Here is an 18,108-nt window from a genome sequence, read left to right as displayed (position 1 = left end):
AGGTAGCACTTGAAGAATCTCAGTAGAGATGCATCAATGTTATATTGTTCTTTGAGCTTCAACAGAATTATGTCGTGGTTGACAGAATCAAAAGCTTTTTGGAAATCAAAGTATATTATGTCAGTGCGAACATTGTCATTGAGAGATAGGGCTAAGCTGTCACAGAAATTTACTAGCTGAGTTGTACATGATTTCCTACTCATAAAACCATGTTGACGTTGATCAATAAGATGTTCACATCGATTGAGCAATTCATCCCGGATTACTTTTTCGTAAACTTTCATAATAATGCTTGTCAGAGAAATTGGCCTATAGTTGTTAACTTCAATTTTAGAGCCTTTTTTATGAACTGGTACAACGTTTGCCATTTTCCAATCTGCTGGAATACATCCAGTTTTATAAGAGGCTTCAAAAAGGATAGCAAGAGGCTTAGACAGGCTCACTGAGCAGTACTTTAAAATTCTTCCATGGATATTGTCGGCCCCTTGCGCTTTACTTGGATCAATATTTTCAAGTAAACCTTTGATTTTACAAGTGTCGAAATTGACCTGAAAATCACGGTCACTGGAAAAGTCGATATCTATATCATAATCACTACCCTCTGTAAACTGTTCGTTAAAATATTTATTGAATAACTCACACTGTCCTTGCGGATCGGACCGTAGGCAACCATTGTAGCTGACTGTTTCAGGAATGCGATTTGAGTTTGATTTAGATTTCACAAAAGACCAGAACTTTTTGTTAATGAGATTTCTGTTATCATCATCTTCAAAGTTTGCGTCCAATTTTGCATCAACGAGATTTTTAAAATCCCTCCTAGCTTTGGAAAATTTTAAATATTTTTTTGGATTAGAAGACTGTTTCCATTAAATATTAAGATATATAATGAATATATTACTGAATATATCACTGATAAGAAAGTACTTACCCTCCACTTCCTGAGCTACATGTAACAAAGAAACAGCAGGAGGTACTGCCAGTTCTCTCTTTGCTATTGCGTTCATCAGTGTAGACTTTCCGTAACCGTTCCTTCCAACCAAACCGTACCTGCCATGATTCTGTTAGTTACTTATTTTAGGTTATTTTAGGTTACTTTAAATCAGTGCACATCATCAAGACTCAAGAGGGTGTCCCAAAATACTAGGAATTGTCAAAATATAGTTCAGCCTTTTCAGGATAGAAAGATGTTAAAAAAATAAATAAAAAAGCTAATGCTAGATTAAGATAAGACACAGATAAGACTAGTGACCTAGATAAAAGACTAGTGACCTAGATAAGACCTATGTAGCTTCAAAACTGAGTGACATACCTGTGTCCGTAATTGATTGTAAGACTGGCATCCATGAGCAGTTTCTTCTCTCCATACATGAGATCAAAGTTGTTAATGTGGATATCACTTTTAGCCGTCAGATACTGGTCCTTCTTGTTTACTGCCTGCTGCACCTGTAAACAACATTATTAGTACACATTATGGCTTACAAAAATAAGAAACCTTTCATTTCATATTAAATTTTCTGATATGATCAATACAAATTGTGTTTTTTTGCACTTATACGTTATTGACTCATTAAAATATACCCCAATAGAGCAGGCAATATTAACTAACTGTTCCTGAGTCGTTGTGCACAGCTTTAGGAGGTGGTTTCTTGTTTGCTTCATTAAACAGTTTCTTCTCCGCTTTCTCCCGCTGCTTAGCTTCTGCCTTCTCCAGTTTCTGTTTGTTCACAATTGTTGAGTTTTCTCCTTTTGTGGCCTTCCAGATGTTCCCGCTCAGCTCTGTAGAAATTCCAAATAAAAAATGTATCAAATTATTTAAACATTCGACCCGAAATCGATATTTGACTTGAAAAAAAAACATCAGAAATACCATAAACATCAGAAATAATACATGATATTTCAGACTAACGGCTGGTGTCGGCGATGGTCATGTTAGAAATCTGAATTGGAGCGCTGAGAATGGTCTGCTGACTGTTGGAGGTGGGTATGTTGAGGGTGTCATACATTGCCGCACACAGCTTCATTACTTTTCCCTCTTTCACATCTGAACAACCGTTCAAAATAAACGGCCCAATCAGGTCGAACAGGTCATCTGATCTGCAGAAGGGTTGGGGAGTTAGGGAGTTAAAATCTAGATAGAAAACTAATACTACTAGAAGAGTTAGTATCCTTATTATCAAACTTTACACAAATCTGAAGTAGTTAATTATGAACATTCTAAAGATCTGATAAGTCTACAAAGAAGATAAGATCGGTAAAACCCTATTTAATGGCAATAAACTTAAAAACTAAAACAGAAAACGTGTTCAATCATATCTTTCGAGGGGTCGTTCACATATTACGTAATCAGTCGAGGCTGAGGGGGAGGGGGGTTTCCAAATGATCACGCTAGTGTAATTTTGACACAATAACTATGTGTAAAAATGATTACGGAGAGTGAGGGGGTATCCTTACCATGCTAGATACAATGAATTTGTTTGCCAAATAAGTCTTCAGAGCTGTTTAAACTGAAGGAGTCTAATAAGCTTTAGAACGTTTGTTATAGGCAGTTCAGCTAAAAGATAGCAGTCGGGTTGCCGTGGTCACGTGATAACAACCATGCCTTATAAGGTCTGACTGTTTAAGTGTCACGTGATTCGAGCTATCCGAGCACCAGTATTCAGGCTACGACCTATAACAGGCAAGTTACCTGGATCACTTACGATGTTAAATCCTCTACTGTAGTGTCATCATCAAGCATGCCCAGGAGGTACTCCTGAATACAGGGGTCCAACTCTGGGAAGGATTCCTGGAGTAGGGTGTCCATACCCACCTAATGTAGTTAATTAATTAGTAATTAGTTAATTAATTGGTAATTAGTTATATGATTGGTAATTAGTAAAAATTAATTGGTAATTGGTTAATTAATTGGTAATTTATTCAGTCACAATGTAATATTATGTAGTTATAACATATACATTAATATGTTATCATCACTTTCAAAACATATCGCACACAAAAATTTGTTTGACACATTTCTTATCAAATTTTTCAACAAATATATCTTAAAGATAGGGGTGGGCACGGATCTTTAATAAAGATGTAAAGATACAAAACCAATAAATTAATAATTTATGAAAAACCCTCATCTAAAAGGGCAAAGTTAGCATCAAATCCTAATCTAGTTGAATTAATATATTATATCTACTTAAAAGGGTCAGGTTTTGGAATGATAAATTTAGTTGTTCGAAACGAAATTACCAGGGGTCACACTGGGTATCCTCTAGTAAATCTAACATGTTTTAACTAATCTCTTCTTTAATCTGTGGTTGAGGTAGCCTGGACAGCCTGTACTTCAGATCTGTTGGTAACTGTTCAGCGACTGGCATTTCCACAGGTTTATTAAGAATGGGAATCTCAATCTTGTGTCGGAGAGTGATCTGTCCCTGCAGTGGAACTGACTTGTCAGCGGACACCACGTGACCAGAGCTCTTCTTGTGTATAAACATCTCTGTGTTCTGAAAATATTATAACTAGGCAGCAATAGCAGCAAATCTGGGGAAACTTTGAAATACACCAATTTGAAGCATTTAACCCCCCCTTAAAAATCAAAGATTATGAATTTTAGTAATCTGATTATTTATATAGGTCCAAAAATGTCATAGCTTCATGATAGTGCAACGAAAAAAATCTCAGAACATTTTGGTGCTGAGTTAGGTGGTTAAGTAGTCGAAAAATGACTGATTTGTTAGTGGACATTTTTTATACCTCTAACACCCAAACCCTTACTACAGTGAAGATATAAGTACTACAGTTAATATTGATGGTCATTATTGAACAAAAATGGTTCATTGACACATAGTTGAAGAAGGAAATAAAAAAAATTAATAAATGTGGTCTGTGGAGTGGTTTATTTGTTTATGTTATAGTGTACGCGTGCGCGCGCGCTAGCGCGTACTTAACCATCTGTAGGCCAACATATTTAGTCTAGGCTTAAATTCTTTATATATTATGTCACCACTATGGTGCCCAATACTTTTAGTGAAGGTTTGATGTAGAACAGTTAACCACCAACTGTGGTATATCAAAAAAACCATGTTTGTACGCGTGCGCGCGCGCTAGCGCGTACTTAACCACCTGGTATGGCACAGCATTGAAATATCACCATAATTTCAAAAGCAGAGGTCACCATTCAGGTGCCCAAAACTTTTGACTATGGTCCCAATACCATAAAACCTTAGATGTGGCCATAATGTGGTTAAAACATGTTTATTTTGGACTTTCGGTCAACAGAAGCCATCACAAATTAACCATTATTCAGCAACCTCCGAACTTTTTGTGCCTTATTTTGTTTTGATATTTGATTATGAGAGATAGCTGGAGGATAATAAGTGATTTTAAAGATAATGCAACAAAATGTGTGGCCGTATGGTGGTTAAAACGACCAAAAACACTGATTTTGGTCAATTTTAGACCTTTATTAACCATGATGGACGCAACATAGGACTCAGCAATGTTTCTGGTCATATAAATGAGCAGGTAGTTATATCTAAATAATGTAGCATGGCCAGCTATAGCTTTACAAAGCTAATATGTGCTCTAAAAATGGTTAATTAGTGCAAATATAGGGTATTTTCGAGACATTTTAACCACCATAGCTGCACATTGATCATAATGCATGAACTTGGGGTCAATTATGGATTTGCAAACAAATATACACTCATTTGGATAGCAAACCATTATCTGAAGTTCATATTGTGGTTAATTTTCACTTTAATAGATGCCTTGTTCAACAGCCTAGCAAGTAATATAGCCCTTTTAACCACTTTTATGACAACATTTCTTGATAAATTTTATCAAGACCCTTCAAATGTCCTTTGTTGACCATAAAATGTTGACTAAAATCATTAATAATGTTTTGATTGGTGGTTAACAACAACTTTTGACATTTTAACCATCTTTTTAGCACTTTTTACGAATATTAACCACCTCAAATCAACCATACTATTAAATTGCACATTTGTGATAAAAAATTATCATCCATGCACAAATGAACAACCACCACTATACATCTATAATCAGAGCAATATTTATAGCTCACCGTTCATCTTCAATTTAACCACCATTAGGACCACAAAATGCTCCCCATGAGGTTTGAAAACTTTTGTGATAGTTGCACCATGATATAATCTCAATATAATGACTACTCAGTTCATAATATCATATCTCAAAATGGTGGTTAACCCTAAAACTGGTATTTTAACCACCATAGTGGCCACATAGATGACCCATTAACCACAATTATTCAACATAACCGTACTGTAGTGTTTTGTGCACCAGAAAAACATCACTCCAACATTGAGATTAACCACAATGAGCTGCAACATAATGTTGAAGTGAACATACTCAAATTGTGTGAAAAAAGTCAATGTCCACCAAGTTTCCCCAGATTTGCTGCTATTGCTGTAGGCATTCTGGTTACTAGTAGCTAGGAACTAAACTTTAACCGTCAACGTGACCTCAATAACAGAACTAGGTACTCCTACTATACAAGAAAATTCAGAGAATTTCAAGATGTTTCTGACAATTAAGATTCTTTAAGTTTAAATTCAGGGTCCGTTGTCAATTTATCAAACTGCATTATATAATTGGTTCACTCATTCTAACCTCATTCAGAGATATCACTTTATTGTTTTTCAGCTTGAACTTCGTGCCATTGAGGGACTCTGCTTTTACCTAAAATAGTTTTATAATTAATACTAAATTGATACTCTGCCAAGTGCCAACACATTCAAGTCATGATAATTTGACAATATAATCATAAATCTTTTGTGGTAAGTTATTCAGATTCCATGGCAAATATAAGGTTGAAACAATTGAGAAAGTAACAATTTTTCATTTTTGCCATATTATAACCACAGCTTAAATTGAACATATCCAGAACAAAAACCCGAGGGTACTTATACTGATCTCCTGCTATCAATAATCTCAAAAACAAAGACTAACCCCAGGTGGAATCTGAACGAGCCACAACTCTTTATTTTCCAGGTTAGAAGGTTTCTGTGTTGGTTTGAACTGTGGCGGTGGTGTGTACCTGAAAGAGTACAATTATGTATATTATATTCTGGCTGAGTGCCATGCGCATTACATTTACAATGAACAGATTCAATCACATTTATTAATGAGGACTACGGAATAAAAATCAAGAATCAACTAAGCTGACCAACCTCAGGTGTTTCTTTTCTTTCTTAATCTGAAGCACAAATTGCGAAGGTGTAATGTAAATTTTGATAATATGTATTAATAATAAATTGAAGTTCAACAACACTACTTTTAAGATAAAACTTATACTCAGCAGTGTTTAATCAAACATCGCAGAAATTTACTTCAATTTTAAGTAAGGACTGGAAACTTAAATAAAAAGGTATAAGGTACAATAGTATGATATTACTCAAATCAGTCATAAATTTCAATTATATGCCATTCATTACAATTGAAGTTTTGGTTAAACAATTCAATTTGATATTTAAAGGAACTTCGAAGCATTATGCGTAGTATGGCTGTAACTCTTTAAATAAGATCAAAAATACCTTCATATCAGTCAGTTAACTAATTACAGCAAGACGACGTGCAATGATCTTCTCTCTGACAGTTTTACGTCGCAGACCAGTGTATCGCACTTTTAAGTAAATAACTGTGCTGATGGCACCAACAAAGTTTAAAGCCCAAAATGAAAGAAGTCCTCGACCCGAGTTGACAAAGTTCCAAACTCTAACTGTGCGAGGTAGTTTTACAACTTGTTGATCAGACATGTCATAATCTGTTGGTAAATATTACTATGTTAGTATTAATTGAAACACTGTGACCTGTAAGTAATATGTTACAGGATATTAGGTCTTAAACCAGGTCATATTTAATATTGTATCCCTAAAAGCAGCAATTTTACAAAAAATAAGACTCACTTTAGGTGAATATATCAAACTATCATGACAGAAACAACTCATAAATAAAAAATAAGAGGTATCTTGTTGTAAGCCAAATTGAGGGGGGGGGGGGGGGGGGGCAAAATATTGTAAATTGGCTCAAAAACTAGAATTCAGTCACAAATAAAAAATCTTTAAAAAGCAACATGGCTTTGAGCTATAAATAAATTAGCTATCCTGATGCCTCCTCTGGAAAAGTTTCAAGGCATTTGCTTATAAACTCTGAAACAATTGGTTCATCATAGAAGTGTTCTAGGGCAATCTCTGGTTCCCGGGCTGAGTTTATGTCCATTAAAATGTTTCTGAGATGAGGATTCCCTGAGATAAATTACTAATCATAAAGAATGCAAGTATGGTGAAGTTGAAAATTTTGTGTATAAATGGGTAAACCATTATATTTGTATTACTGTTTCTGTGAAACGGTAATTTAAAGTCAATATCCCAGATATTTATACAAAAGAGATTTCGTAAAGTTTGTGGTACTATCATAACAGTAGGCCATTTACCAAGAAGTTGTGTCATTGCATCACAGTTTAGAGATTGAAGCTGTTCTGATGTTAGCAAATCTGTCTCGTCATCAGAGTCAAGTTGAAGAGGCCTAGGTCCTCTCTTTTGTGGCTGAATCGGAGTTTTCTGCAAAAGTGGATTACACTCATGGGATTTAAAGCAGTCAAGAGAGCAATATCTGATCACACATTTAGGGCATTTATATTTCCATTCATCTTTTGAACATACTTCACACATCCTGATCAAGAATACACTTCATTGAGCAGGTAACAAACGCAGAATAAAGTGGACAACTCTGATGACCCTGAAGCTGAGTCTAGTCTGTAAATTCAAAAAGAAATCAAATGACAACAATTTTGAGGAGTTTCATGGCAAAGCTGAATGTGGTACAGAAGTACCTTAAAATCCTACAATGAATGAAGCATCTTTGTAATGGGAATGAACTAAACTTAGTGCTCAGTTGTACCGCAGCTCTGTAAATTTTTTTAAAATGTTGTTTTGTTTTCAAAGTAAATTATTCAAACAATATAATACACAAATAAATCCAGCGATGGTGATTGTCTCACTCTAAGGTTGGCCCACATCCGGAAACACGGCATCTTGCGAGGCAGCCTGGGAGGAAAAAACGGGAGGAAAAAGAGGAAATTTTTGAGAAGTTACTCCTAAATTTCGAAATATTTTTTTGGAATTAAGACAAATTAATTGAGGAAAGTTTTGAAGAAAATATTTCGATTGTATAAAAATCAAAGAGGAACATCCTGTCAGTTTTGGAACACAGTGAAATATTCTGATTGGAGAATACAGATTGCTGTTGTGAAGTTACCAAATTTACGTGAGTACTTGATTCTTTTCAATCCCAGTTTATTGCTGTCCTACAAATTTCTTTAATGCCAAATGTCGTCTAAAGGGGGGGGGTGTCATGTCCGTCTATGTCCGCCTATGTCCTGTCCTTTTTGGATTCTATGAGACAACGGACGTGTTTTTTGGGACATTGGCGGACACGGACGGACATTGGCGGACTCGGACGGACATTGGCGGACTCGGACGGACATTGGCGGACCCGGACGGACATTGGCGGACTTGGATGGACATTGGTGGACATTAGCGGACATTGGTTGACATTAGCGGACAAACATTTTGAGGACTGAAGAGTACTGAAGAGTACTGAAGAGTACTGAGGAGGATGACTGAGAAGGATGGCTGAGGAGGATGGCTGTGGAGGATGACTGAGGAGGATGACTGAGGAGGATGACTGAGAGGGAGGAGAAGGATCAGGAAGACCCAGGGGGAGGAGGAGGAGGAGGACCCAGAAGGAGGACCTAGGAGGAGGAGGAGGAGAACTGAGGAGGATGACCGAGGAGGAGGAGGACTCAGGAGGAGGACTGAGGAGGACTGAGGAGGACTGAGAAGGAGGAGGACTGAGGAGGATGGCTGAGGAGGATGGCTGAGGAGGATGACTGAGAGGGAGGAGGAGGAGGAGGAAGAGGAGGAAGAGGACTGAGGAGGAGGAGGAGAAGGACTGAGGAGGAGGAGGAAAAGGACTGAGGAGGAGGAGGAGGACCCAGGAGGAGGAGGACCCAGGAGGAGGACCCAGGAAAAGGCCCCAGGAGGAGGAGGAGGACTGGGGAGGAGGAGAACTGTTGAGGACTGATGAGGAGGACTGAGGACGAGGAGGAAGCGTAGGAGGAGGACTGAGGAGGGGAGGAGGAAGAGGACTGGGGAGGATCAGGAAGACCCAGGAGGACCCAGGAGGAGGAGGAGGAGGACCCAGGAGGAGGAGGAGGACTGAGGAGGAGGACTGACGATGACTGAGAAGGAGGAGGACTGATGAGTACTGAGGAGGATGGCTGAGGAGGATGGCTGGGGAGGATGGCTGAGGAGGATGACTGAGGAGGAGGAGGAGGACAGAGAAGGAAGAGGAGGAGGACTCAGGAGGAGGACTCAGGAGGAGGACTTAGGAGAAATGAGAAGGAGGACTGAGGAGAACTGAGGAGGAGGAGGAGGAGGACTGAATAGGAGGAGGAGAAGGAGGGGGACTGGGAGAGGACTGGGGAGGAGGACTGATGAGAAGGATGAGGAGGAGGATGGCTGAGGAGGATGGCTGTGGAGGATGACTGAGGAGGATGACTGAGGAGGATGACTGAGAGGGAGGAGAAGGATCAGGAAGACCCAGGGGGAGGAGGAGGAGGAGGACCCAGAAGTAGGACCTAGGAGGAGGAGGAGGAGAACTGAGGAGGATGACCGAGGAGGGGGAGGACTCAGGAGGAGGACTGAGGAGGACTGAGAAGGAGGAGGACTGAGGAGGATGGCTGAGGAGGATGGCTGAGGAGGATGACTGAGAGGGAGGAGGAGGAGGAAGAGGAGGAAGAGGACTGAGGAGGAGGAGGAGAAGGACTGAGGAGGAGGAGGAGAAGGACTGAGGAGGAGAAGGAGGACCCAGGAGGAGGAGGACCCAGGAGGAGGACCCAGGAAAAGGCCCCAGGAGGAGGAGGAGGACTGGGGAGGAGGAGAACTGTTGAGGACTGATGAGGAGGACTGAGGACGAGGAGGAAGCGTAGGAGGAGGACTGAGGAGGGGAGGAGGAAGAGGACTGGGGAGGATCAGGAAGACCCAGGAGGACCCAGGAGGAGGAGGAGGAGGACCCAGGAGGAGGAGGAGGACTGACGATGACTGAGAAGGAGAAGGACTGATGAGTACTGAGGAGGATGGCTGAGGAGGATGACTGAGGAGGATGACTGAGAGGGAGGAGGAGGAGGACAGAGAAGGAAGAGGAGGAGGACTCAGGAGGAGGACTCAGGAGGAAGACTTAGGAGAAATGAGAAGGAGGACTGAGGAGAACTGAGGAGGAGGAGGAGGACTGAATAGGAGGAGGAGAAGGAGGGGGACTGGGAGAGGACTGGGGAGGAGGAGGACTGATGAGAAGGATGAGGAGGAGGACCCAGGAGGAGGAGGACTGAGGACCGAGGAGGAAGAGGAGGAGGATGAAGAGGAGGAGGAGGACCCAGGAGGAGGAGGAGGACTGAGGAGGAGGACTGAGGAGGACTGAGGAGGATGGCTGAGGAGGATGACTGAGAGGGAAGAGGAGGAGGAGGAGGAGGACTGAGGAGGACTGAGAAGGAGGAGGAGGAGGAGGACTGAATAGGAGGAGGAGGAGGGGGACTGGAGGAGGATGGAGGACTGAGGAGAAGGATGACTGAGAGGGAGGAGAAGGATCAGGAAGACCCAGGGGAGGAGGAGGAGGAGGACCCAGAAGGAGGACCTAGGAGGAGGAGGAGGATAACTGAGGAGGATGACTGAGGAGGAGGAGGACTCAGGAGGAGGACTGAGGAGGATGACTGAGAGGGAGGAGGAGGAGGAAGAGGAGGAAGAGGACTGAGGAGGAGGAGGAGAAGGACTGAGGAGGAGGAGGAGAAGGACTGAGGAGGAGAAGGAGGACCCAGGAGGAGGAGGACCCAGGAGGAGGACCCAGGAAAAGGCCCTAGGAGGAGGAGGAGGACTGGGGAGGAGGAGAACTGTTGAGGACTGATGAGGAGGACTGAGGACGAGGAGGAAGCGTAGGAGGAGGACTGAGGAGGGGAGGAGGAAGAGGACTGGGGAGGATCAGGAAGACCCAGGAGGACCCAGGAGGAGGAGGAGGAGGAGGACCCAGGAGGAGGAGGAGGACTGAGGAGGAGGACTGACGATGACTGAGAAGGAGGAGGACTGATGAGTACTGAGGAGGATGGCTGAGGAGGATGGCTGGGGAGGATGGCTGAGGAGGATGACTGAGGAGGATGACTGAGAGGGAGGAGGAGGAGGACAGGGAGGAAGAGGAGGAGGACTCAGGAGGAAGACTCAGGAGGAAGACTTAGGAGAAATGAGAAGGAGGACTGAGGAGAACTGAGGAGGAGGAGGAGGAGGACTGAATAGGAGGAGGAGAAGGAGGGGGACTGGGAGAGGACTGGGGAGGAGGAGGACTGATGAGAAGGATGAGGAGGAGGACCCAGGAGGAGGAGGACTGAGGACCGAGGAGGAAGAGGAGGAGGATGAAGAGGAGGAGGAGGACCCAGGAGGAGGAGGAGGACTGAGGAGGAGGACTGAGGAGGACTGAGGAGGATGGCTGAGGAGGATGACTGAGAGGGAAGAGGAGGAGGAGGAGGAGGAGGACTGAGGAGGACTGAGAAGGAGGAGGAGGAGGAGGACTGAATAGGAGGAGGAGGAGGGGGACTGGAGGAGGATGGAGGACTGAGGAGAAGGATGAGGAGGAGGACTGAGGACTGAGGAGGAAGAGGAGGAGGATGAAGAGGAGGAGGAGGACCCAGGAGGAGGACCCAGGAGGAGGACTCAGGAGGAGGAGGAGGACTCAGGAGGAGGAGGACTGTTGAGGACTGATGAGGAGGACTGAAGACGAGGAGGAGGAGTAGGAGGAGGACTGAGGATGGGAGGAGGAAGAGGACTGAGGAAGATCAGGAAGACCCAGGGGGAGGAGGAGGAAGAGTAGGAGGAAGCATCTAAATGTTATTTCCATTTTTGTCCGTTTTTGTCCATTTTTGTCCGTTTTTGTCCGCTCTATTTTTCTATGAGGAGGACCCAGGAGGAGGAGGACTGAGGACCGAGGAGGAAGAGGAGGAGGATGAAGAGGAGGAGGAGGACCCAGGAGGAGGAGGAGGACTGAGGAGGAGGACTGAGGAGGACTGAGGAGGATGGCTGAGGAGGATGACTGAGAGGGAAGAGGAGGAGGAGGAGGAGGAGGACTGAGGAGGACTGAGGATGACTGAGAAGGAGAAGGAGGAGGAGGACTGAATAGGAGGAGGAGGAGGGGGACTGGAGGAGGATGGAGGACTGAGGAGAAGGATGACTGAGAGGGAGGAGAAGGATCAGGAAGACCCAGGGGAGGAGGAGGAGGAGGACCCAGAAGGAGGACCTAGGAGGAGGAGGAGGAGAACTGAGGAGGATGACTCAGGAGGAGGAGGACTCAGGAGGAGGACTGAGGAGGATGACTGAGAGGGAGGAGGAGGAGGAAGAGGAGGAAGAGGACTGAGGAGGAGGAGGAGAAGGACTGAGGAGGAGGAGGAGAAGGACTGAGGAGGAGAAGGAGGACCCAGGAGGAGGAGGACCCAGGAGGAGGACCCAGGAAAAGGCCCTAGGAGGAGGAGGAGGACTGGGGAGGAGGAGAACTGTTGAGGACTGATGAGGAGGACTGAGGACGAGGAGGAAGCGTAGGAGGAGGACTGAGGAGGGGAGGAGGAAGAGGACTGGGGAGGATCAGGAAGACCCAGGAGGACCCAGGAGGAGGAGGAGGAGGACCCAGGAGGAGGAGGAGGACTGAGGAGGAGGACTGACGATGACTGAGAAGGAGGAGGACTGATGAGTACTGAGGAGGATGGCTGAGGAGGATGGCTGGGGAGGATGGCTGAGGAGGATGACTGAGGAGGATGACTGAGAGGGAGGAGGAGGAGGACAGAGAATGAAGAGGAGGAGGACTCAGGAGGAGGACTCAGGAGGAAGACTTAGGAGAAATGAGAAGGAGGACTGAGGAGAACTGAGGAGGAGGAGGAGGAGGACTGAATAGGAGGAGGAGAAGGAGGGGGACTGGGAGAGGACTGGGGAGGAGGAGGACTGATGAGAAGGATGAGGAGGAGGACCCAGGAGGAGGAGGACTGAGGACCGAGGAGGAAGAGGAGGAGGATGAAGAGGAGGAGGAGGACCCAGGAGGAGGAGGAGGACTGAGGAGGAGGACTGAGGAGGACTGAGGAGGATGGCTGAGGAGGATGACTGAGAGGGAAGAGGAGGAGGAGGAGGAGGAGGACTGAGGAGGACTGAGAAGGAGGAGGAGGAGGAGGACTGAATAGGAGGAGGAGGAGGGGGACTGGAGGAGGATGGAGGACTGAGGAGAAGGATGAGGAGGAGGACTGAGGACTGAGGAGGAAGAGGAGGAGGATGAAGAGGAGGAGGAGGACCCAGGAGGAGGACCCAGGAGGAGGACTCAGGAGGAGGAGGAGGACTGGGGAGGAGGAGGACTGTTGAGGACTGATGAGGAGGACTGAGGACGAGGAGGAGGAGTAGGAGGAGGACTGAGGATGGGAGGAGGAAGAGGACTGAGGAAGATCAGGAAGACCCAGGGGGAGGAGGAGGAAGAGTAGGAGGAAGCATCTAAATGTTATTTCCATTTTTGTCCGTTTTTGTCCATTTTTGTCCGTTTTTGTCCGCTCTATTTTTCTATGAGGAGGACCCAGGAGGAGGAGGACTGAGGACCGAGGAGGAACAGGAGGAGGATGAAGAGGAGGAGGAGGACCCAGGAGGAGGAGGAGGACTGAGGAGGAGGACTGAGGAGGACTGAGGAGGATGGCTGAGGAGGATGACTGAGAGGGAAGAGGAGGAGGAGGAGGAGGAGGACTGAGGAGGACTGAGGATGACTGAGAAGGAGAAGGAGGAGGAGGACTGAATAGGAGGAGGAGGAGGGGGACTGGAGGAGGATGGAGGACTGAGGAGAAGGATGACTGAGAGGGAGGAGAAGGATCAGGAAGACCCAGGGGAGGAGGAGGAGGAGGACCCAGAAGGAGGACCTAGGAGGAGGAGGAGGAGAACTGAGGAGGATGACTCAGGAGGAGGAGGACTCAGGAGGAGGACTGAGGAGGATGACTGAGAGGGAGGAGGAGGAGGAAGAGGAGGAAGAGGACTGAGGAGGAGGAGGAGAAGGACTGAGGAGGAGGAGGAGAAGGACTGAGGAGGAGAAGGAGGACCCAGGAGGAGGAGGACCCAGGAGGAGGACCCAGGAAAAGGCCCTAGGAGGAGGAGGAGGACTGGGGAGGAGGAGAACTGTTGAGGACTGATGAGGAGGACTGAGGACGAGGAGGAAGCGTAGGAGGAGGACTGAGGAGGGGAGGAGGAAGAGGACTGGGGAGGATCAGGAAGACCCAGGAGGACCCAGGAGGAGGAGGAGGAGGACCCAGGAGGAGGAGGAGGACTGAGGAGGAGGACTGACGATGACTGAGAAGGAGGAGGACTGATGAGTACTGAGGAGGATGGCTGAGGAGGATGGCTGGGGAGGATGGCTGAGGAGGATGACTGAGGAGGATGACTGAGAGGGAGGAGGAGGAGGACAGAGAATGAAGAGGAGGAGGACTCAGGAGGAGGACTCAGGAGGAAGACTTAGGAGAAATGAGAAGGAGGACTGAGGAGAACTGAGGAGGAGGAGGAGGAGGACTGAATAGGAGGAGGAGAAGGAGGGGGACTGGGAGAGGACTGGGGAGGAGGAGGACTGATGAGAAGGATGAGGAGGAGGACCCAGGAGGAGGAGGACTGAGGACCGAGGAGGAAGAGGAGGAGGATGAAGAGGAGGAGGAGGACCCAGGAGGAGGAGGAGGACTGAGGAGGAGGACTGAGGAGGACTGAGGAGGATGGCTGAGGAGGATGACTGAGAGGGAAGATGAGGAGGAGGAGGAGGACTGAGGAGGACTGAGAAGGAGGAGGAGGAGGAGGACTGAGGACCGAGGAGGAAGAGGAGGAGGATGAAGAGGAGGAGGAGGACCCAGGAGGAGGAGGAGGACTGAGGAGGAGGACTGAGGAGGACTGAGGAGGATGGCTGAGGAGGATGACTGAGAGGGAAGAGGAGGAGGAGGAGGAGGAGGACTGAGGAGGACTGAGAAGGAGGAGGAGGAGGAGGACTGAATAGGAGGAGGAGGAGGGGGACTGGAGGAGGATGGAGGACTGAGGAGAAGGATGAGGAGGAGGACTGAGGACTGAGGAGGAAGAGGAGGAGGATGAAGAGGAGGAGGAGGACCCAGGAGGAGGACCCAGGAGGAGGACTCAGGAGGAGGAGGAGGACTCAGGAGGAGGAGGACTGTTGAGGACTGATGAGGAGGACTGAGGACGAGGAGGAGGAGTAGGAGGAGGACTGAGGAGGGGAGGAGGAAGAGGACTGAGGAGAACTGAGGAGGAGGAGGAGGAGGACTGAATAGGAGGAGGAGAAGGAGGGGGACTGGGAGAGGACTGGGGAGGAGGAGGACTGATGAGAAGGATGAGGAGGAGGACCCAGGAGGAGGAGGACTGAGGACCGAGGAGGAAGAGGAGGAGGATGAAGAGGAGGAGGAGGACCCAGGAGGAGGAGGAGGACTGAGGAGGAGGACTGAGGAGGACTGAGGAGGATGGCTGAGGAGGATGACTGAGAGGGAAGATGAGGAGGAGGAGGAGGACTGAGGAGGACTGAGAAGGAGGAGGAGGAGGAGGACTGAGGACCGAGGAGGAAGAGGAGGAGGATGAAGAGGAGGAGGAGGACCCAGGAGGAGGAGGAGGACTGAGGAGGAGGACTGAGGAGGACTGAGGAGGATGGCTGAGGAGGATGACTGAGAGGGAAGAGGAGGAGGAGGAGGAGGAGGACTGAGGAGGACTGAGAAGGAGGAGGAGGAGGAGGACTGAATAGGAGGAGGAGGAGGGGGACTGGAGGAGGATGGAGGACTGAGGAGAAGGATGAGGAGGAGGACTGAGGACTGAGGAGGAAGAGGAGGAGGATGAAGAGGAGGAGGAGGACCCAGGAGGAGGACCCAGGAGGAGGACTCAGGAGGAGGAGGAGGACTCAGGAGGAGGAGGACTGTTGAGGACTGATGAGGAGGACTGAGGACGAGGAGGGGGAGGAGGAGGAGGACTGAGGAGGGGAGGAGGAAGAGGACTGAGGAAGATCAGGAAGACCCAGGGGGAGGAGGAGGAAGAGTAGGAGGAAGCATCTAAATGTTATTTCCATTTTTGTCCGTTTTTGTCCATTTTTGTCTGTTTTTGTCCGCTCTATTTTTTGTCCGTTTTGAAAATATAGGGTACCGAACGGACAAAAAACATGATCCCCCCTGTAACAGCAAAAATTGAATATTTTATTTAGCAATTTAGGTGTCCACTAATGTCCGCCTATGTCCGCCTATGTCCGTCTATGTCCGCCTATGTCCGCCTATGTCCGTCTATGTCCGCCTATGTCCTGTCCTTTTTGGATTCTATGAGACAAGCGGACATAGACGGACGTGACACCCCCCCCTCTAAAACACCCTATTTCGCAAAAAATTTCCGGGGGCTGTGCCCCCCTACCCCCTGCCAAGGGGCCGCGCCCCCAGACCCCTGCCACAGCTTGCTCGCTGCGCAGCTGGATTGGACACGTCGGCTCGCTTTGCTCGCCGACAGCCCCCCCCCCAAAGAAAAATCCTGGCTACGTCCCTGCTCGTGGTCCAGTGTTAAAAATTTGCGAGCAAAACGAGCGGGCCACAGAAAAAAGGCAAACTTGCGAGCGAAGCGAGCGGGCCACAGAATTAAGAAAAAAACGCATCTGGGAGGAAATATAAAACTTTCTGGATGTGGGAAGGTTGGACACCTAAAAGTAAACTTCTCTCAATAAAGTAATAAATTAATAAATAAAAACGGTATAAATTTGTAAAAACCAGGATAGAAAAAAAACCCTTTATCTTACTTATAATTCAGAGAATTCTTTTTGTCTGTCTGTCTGTACGACCGCCCACGTGCAAAACAAACGAAAAATATGAACTTGCGTAGTAACCATGGTAACGAGGGTTGTTACACGCACGTGCACGTGCAAAGATTGTTAAAACAGCATTTTTTATCGGTTTTGTTGATATTACGTTGTGTTTAGTGCAAGCAACATTTTAATCGGCTGTATCTTCGGTTTGTTTAGGATATTTTTTGATGCGATTTAAACTTACTAACAAAAATACTATTAGCTTCCTCCCTGTGACCACGGGTTTTCTAGTAACTTATAAACTTATAAAACGGTCAACTTTTTGACTAAAAATAAAATTCCATAAATTCACATCACAACAACATGTGATTCAGGCCCTCGCCCATCAAACACTCCCTGACCTTTTATGATCTAAGAGTGTTGAACAAATTTGTATAATTCCTAGATCACAACTGGGATCTGATGGTTTAGACAAGGACTTGGCAAAGAAACTAGTAAAATAAATTTTTTTTAGTAAAACAAATTTTATTTTATACCCACAATCAATTCATATTTAGTTCAAATATTTAAAGTCAAAATAACCATTTCACATAAGTGGTTTTATTATAATAAATTAATTTGTGATAAATTAATTTACACTCAAAAATGTACAAAATATACACAATTTTACCTAGTGCAACACTGGTTCGGCATTTACTAACTACAGTGTACAGCGTATGTGAAAAGATAACTTACTGAATCTTTTAATACTAAATACATATTAATTCAGATGTTGTTCAATGAGTTAGCCACAAAAATGTTCAAATTATGTAGGAGAGTAAAGGACACAATTGGCCCCACAAGTAGGAAGTAAAATAAGGACCTCTGTTCAAATCAAAATAGATTCAAAATAGTCGGACAACTCAAAATAATAACAAAATCTGATTGGCAGTCACGCTGCACGTGACTGTGCGCGTCCAATGGACGTAATGAAGGAAATTTGTTATGGTTATCGCAGGAGAGATCACGTTTAGAGTGCGTCTCTCTGATTAGCCCAAGTCACTGCACACGTGACTGTGCAGAGCCAATAGGGTGCTATGTAAGTTGTGTAGGGTGTGTACGCTAGGTGCGTGTAAGGGACATCTAATTTACTATTAAACACAGCTGGCCGGCAGAGAATTGAAAATATAAGGATTTTTTATGGATGAAAATCGAAGCGAAAACCTTGTA

The 18,108-nt window shown here is 45.8% G+C and overlaps 1 protein-coding gene across 1 annotated transcript; it reads right to left on the bottom strand.

Annotated features, from left to right (window-relative positions):
* Positions 1 to 594: 594 nt before the first annotated feature.
* LOC134825827 (ATP-binding cassette sub-family F member 3-like) lies at positions 595 to 6,798 on the bottom strand. The gene is made up of 10 exons (XM_063838025.1): positions 6,567 to 6,798; positions 6,204 to 6,229; positions 5,983 to 6,070; positions 5,644 to 5,712; positions 2,700 to 3,494; positions 1,907 to 2,094; positions 1,607 to 1,776; positions 1,310 to 1,443; positions 929 to 1,047; positions 595 to 608 (listed from the first exon to the last, which is right to left on the bottom strand). Exons 5-10 carry the CDS (start codon positions 2,801 to 2,803, stop codon positions 595 to 597), a joined length of 729 nt encoding a protein of 242 aa, XP_063694095.1. The 5' UTR covers positions 2,804 to 3,494; positions 5,644 to 5,712; positions 5,983 to 6,070; positions 6,204 to 6,229; positions 6,567 to 6,798.
* Positions 6,799 to 18,108: the final 11,310 nt, after the last annotated feature.

This window comes from Bolinopsis microptera, unplaced genomic scaffold (assembly GCF_026151205.1).
Source record: "Bolinopsis microptera isolate Bmic1 unplaced genomic scaffold, MBARI_Bmic_1.0 sca134, whole genome shotgun sequence".
NCBI classification, from domain to species: Eukaryota; Metazoa; Ctenophora; class Tentaculata; order Lobata; family Bolinopsidae; genus Bolinopsis; species Bolinopsis microptera.
This window is presented reverse-complemented; position numbering and strand designations above follow the sequence as displayed.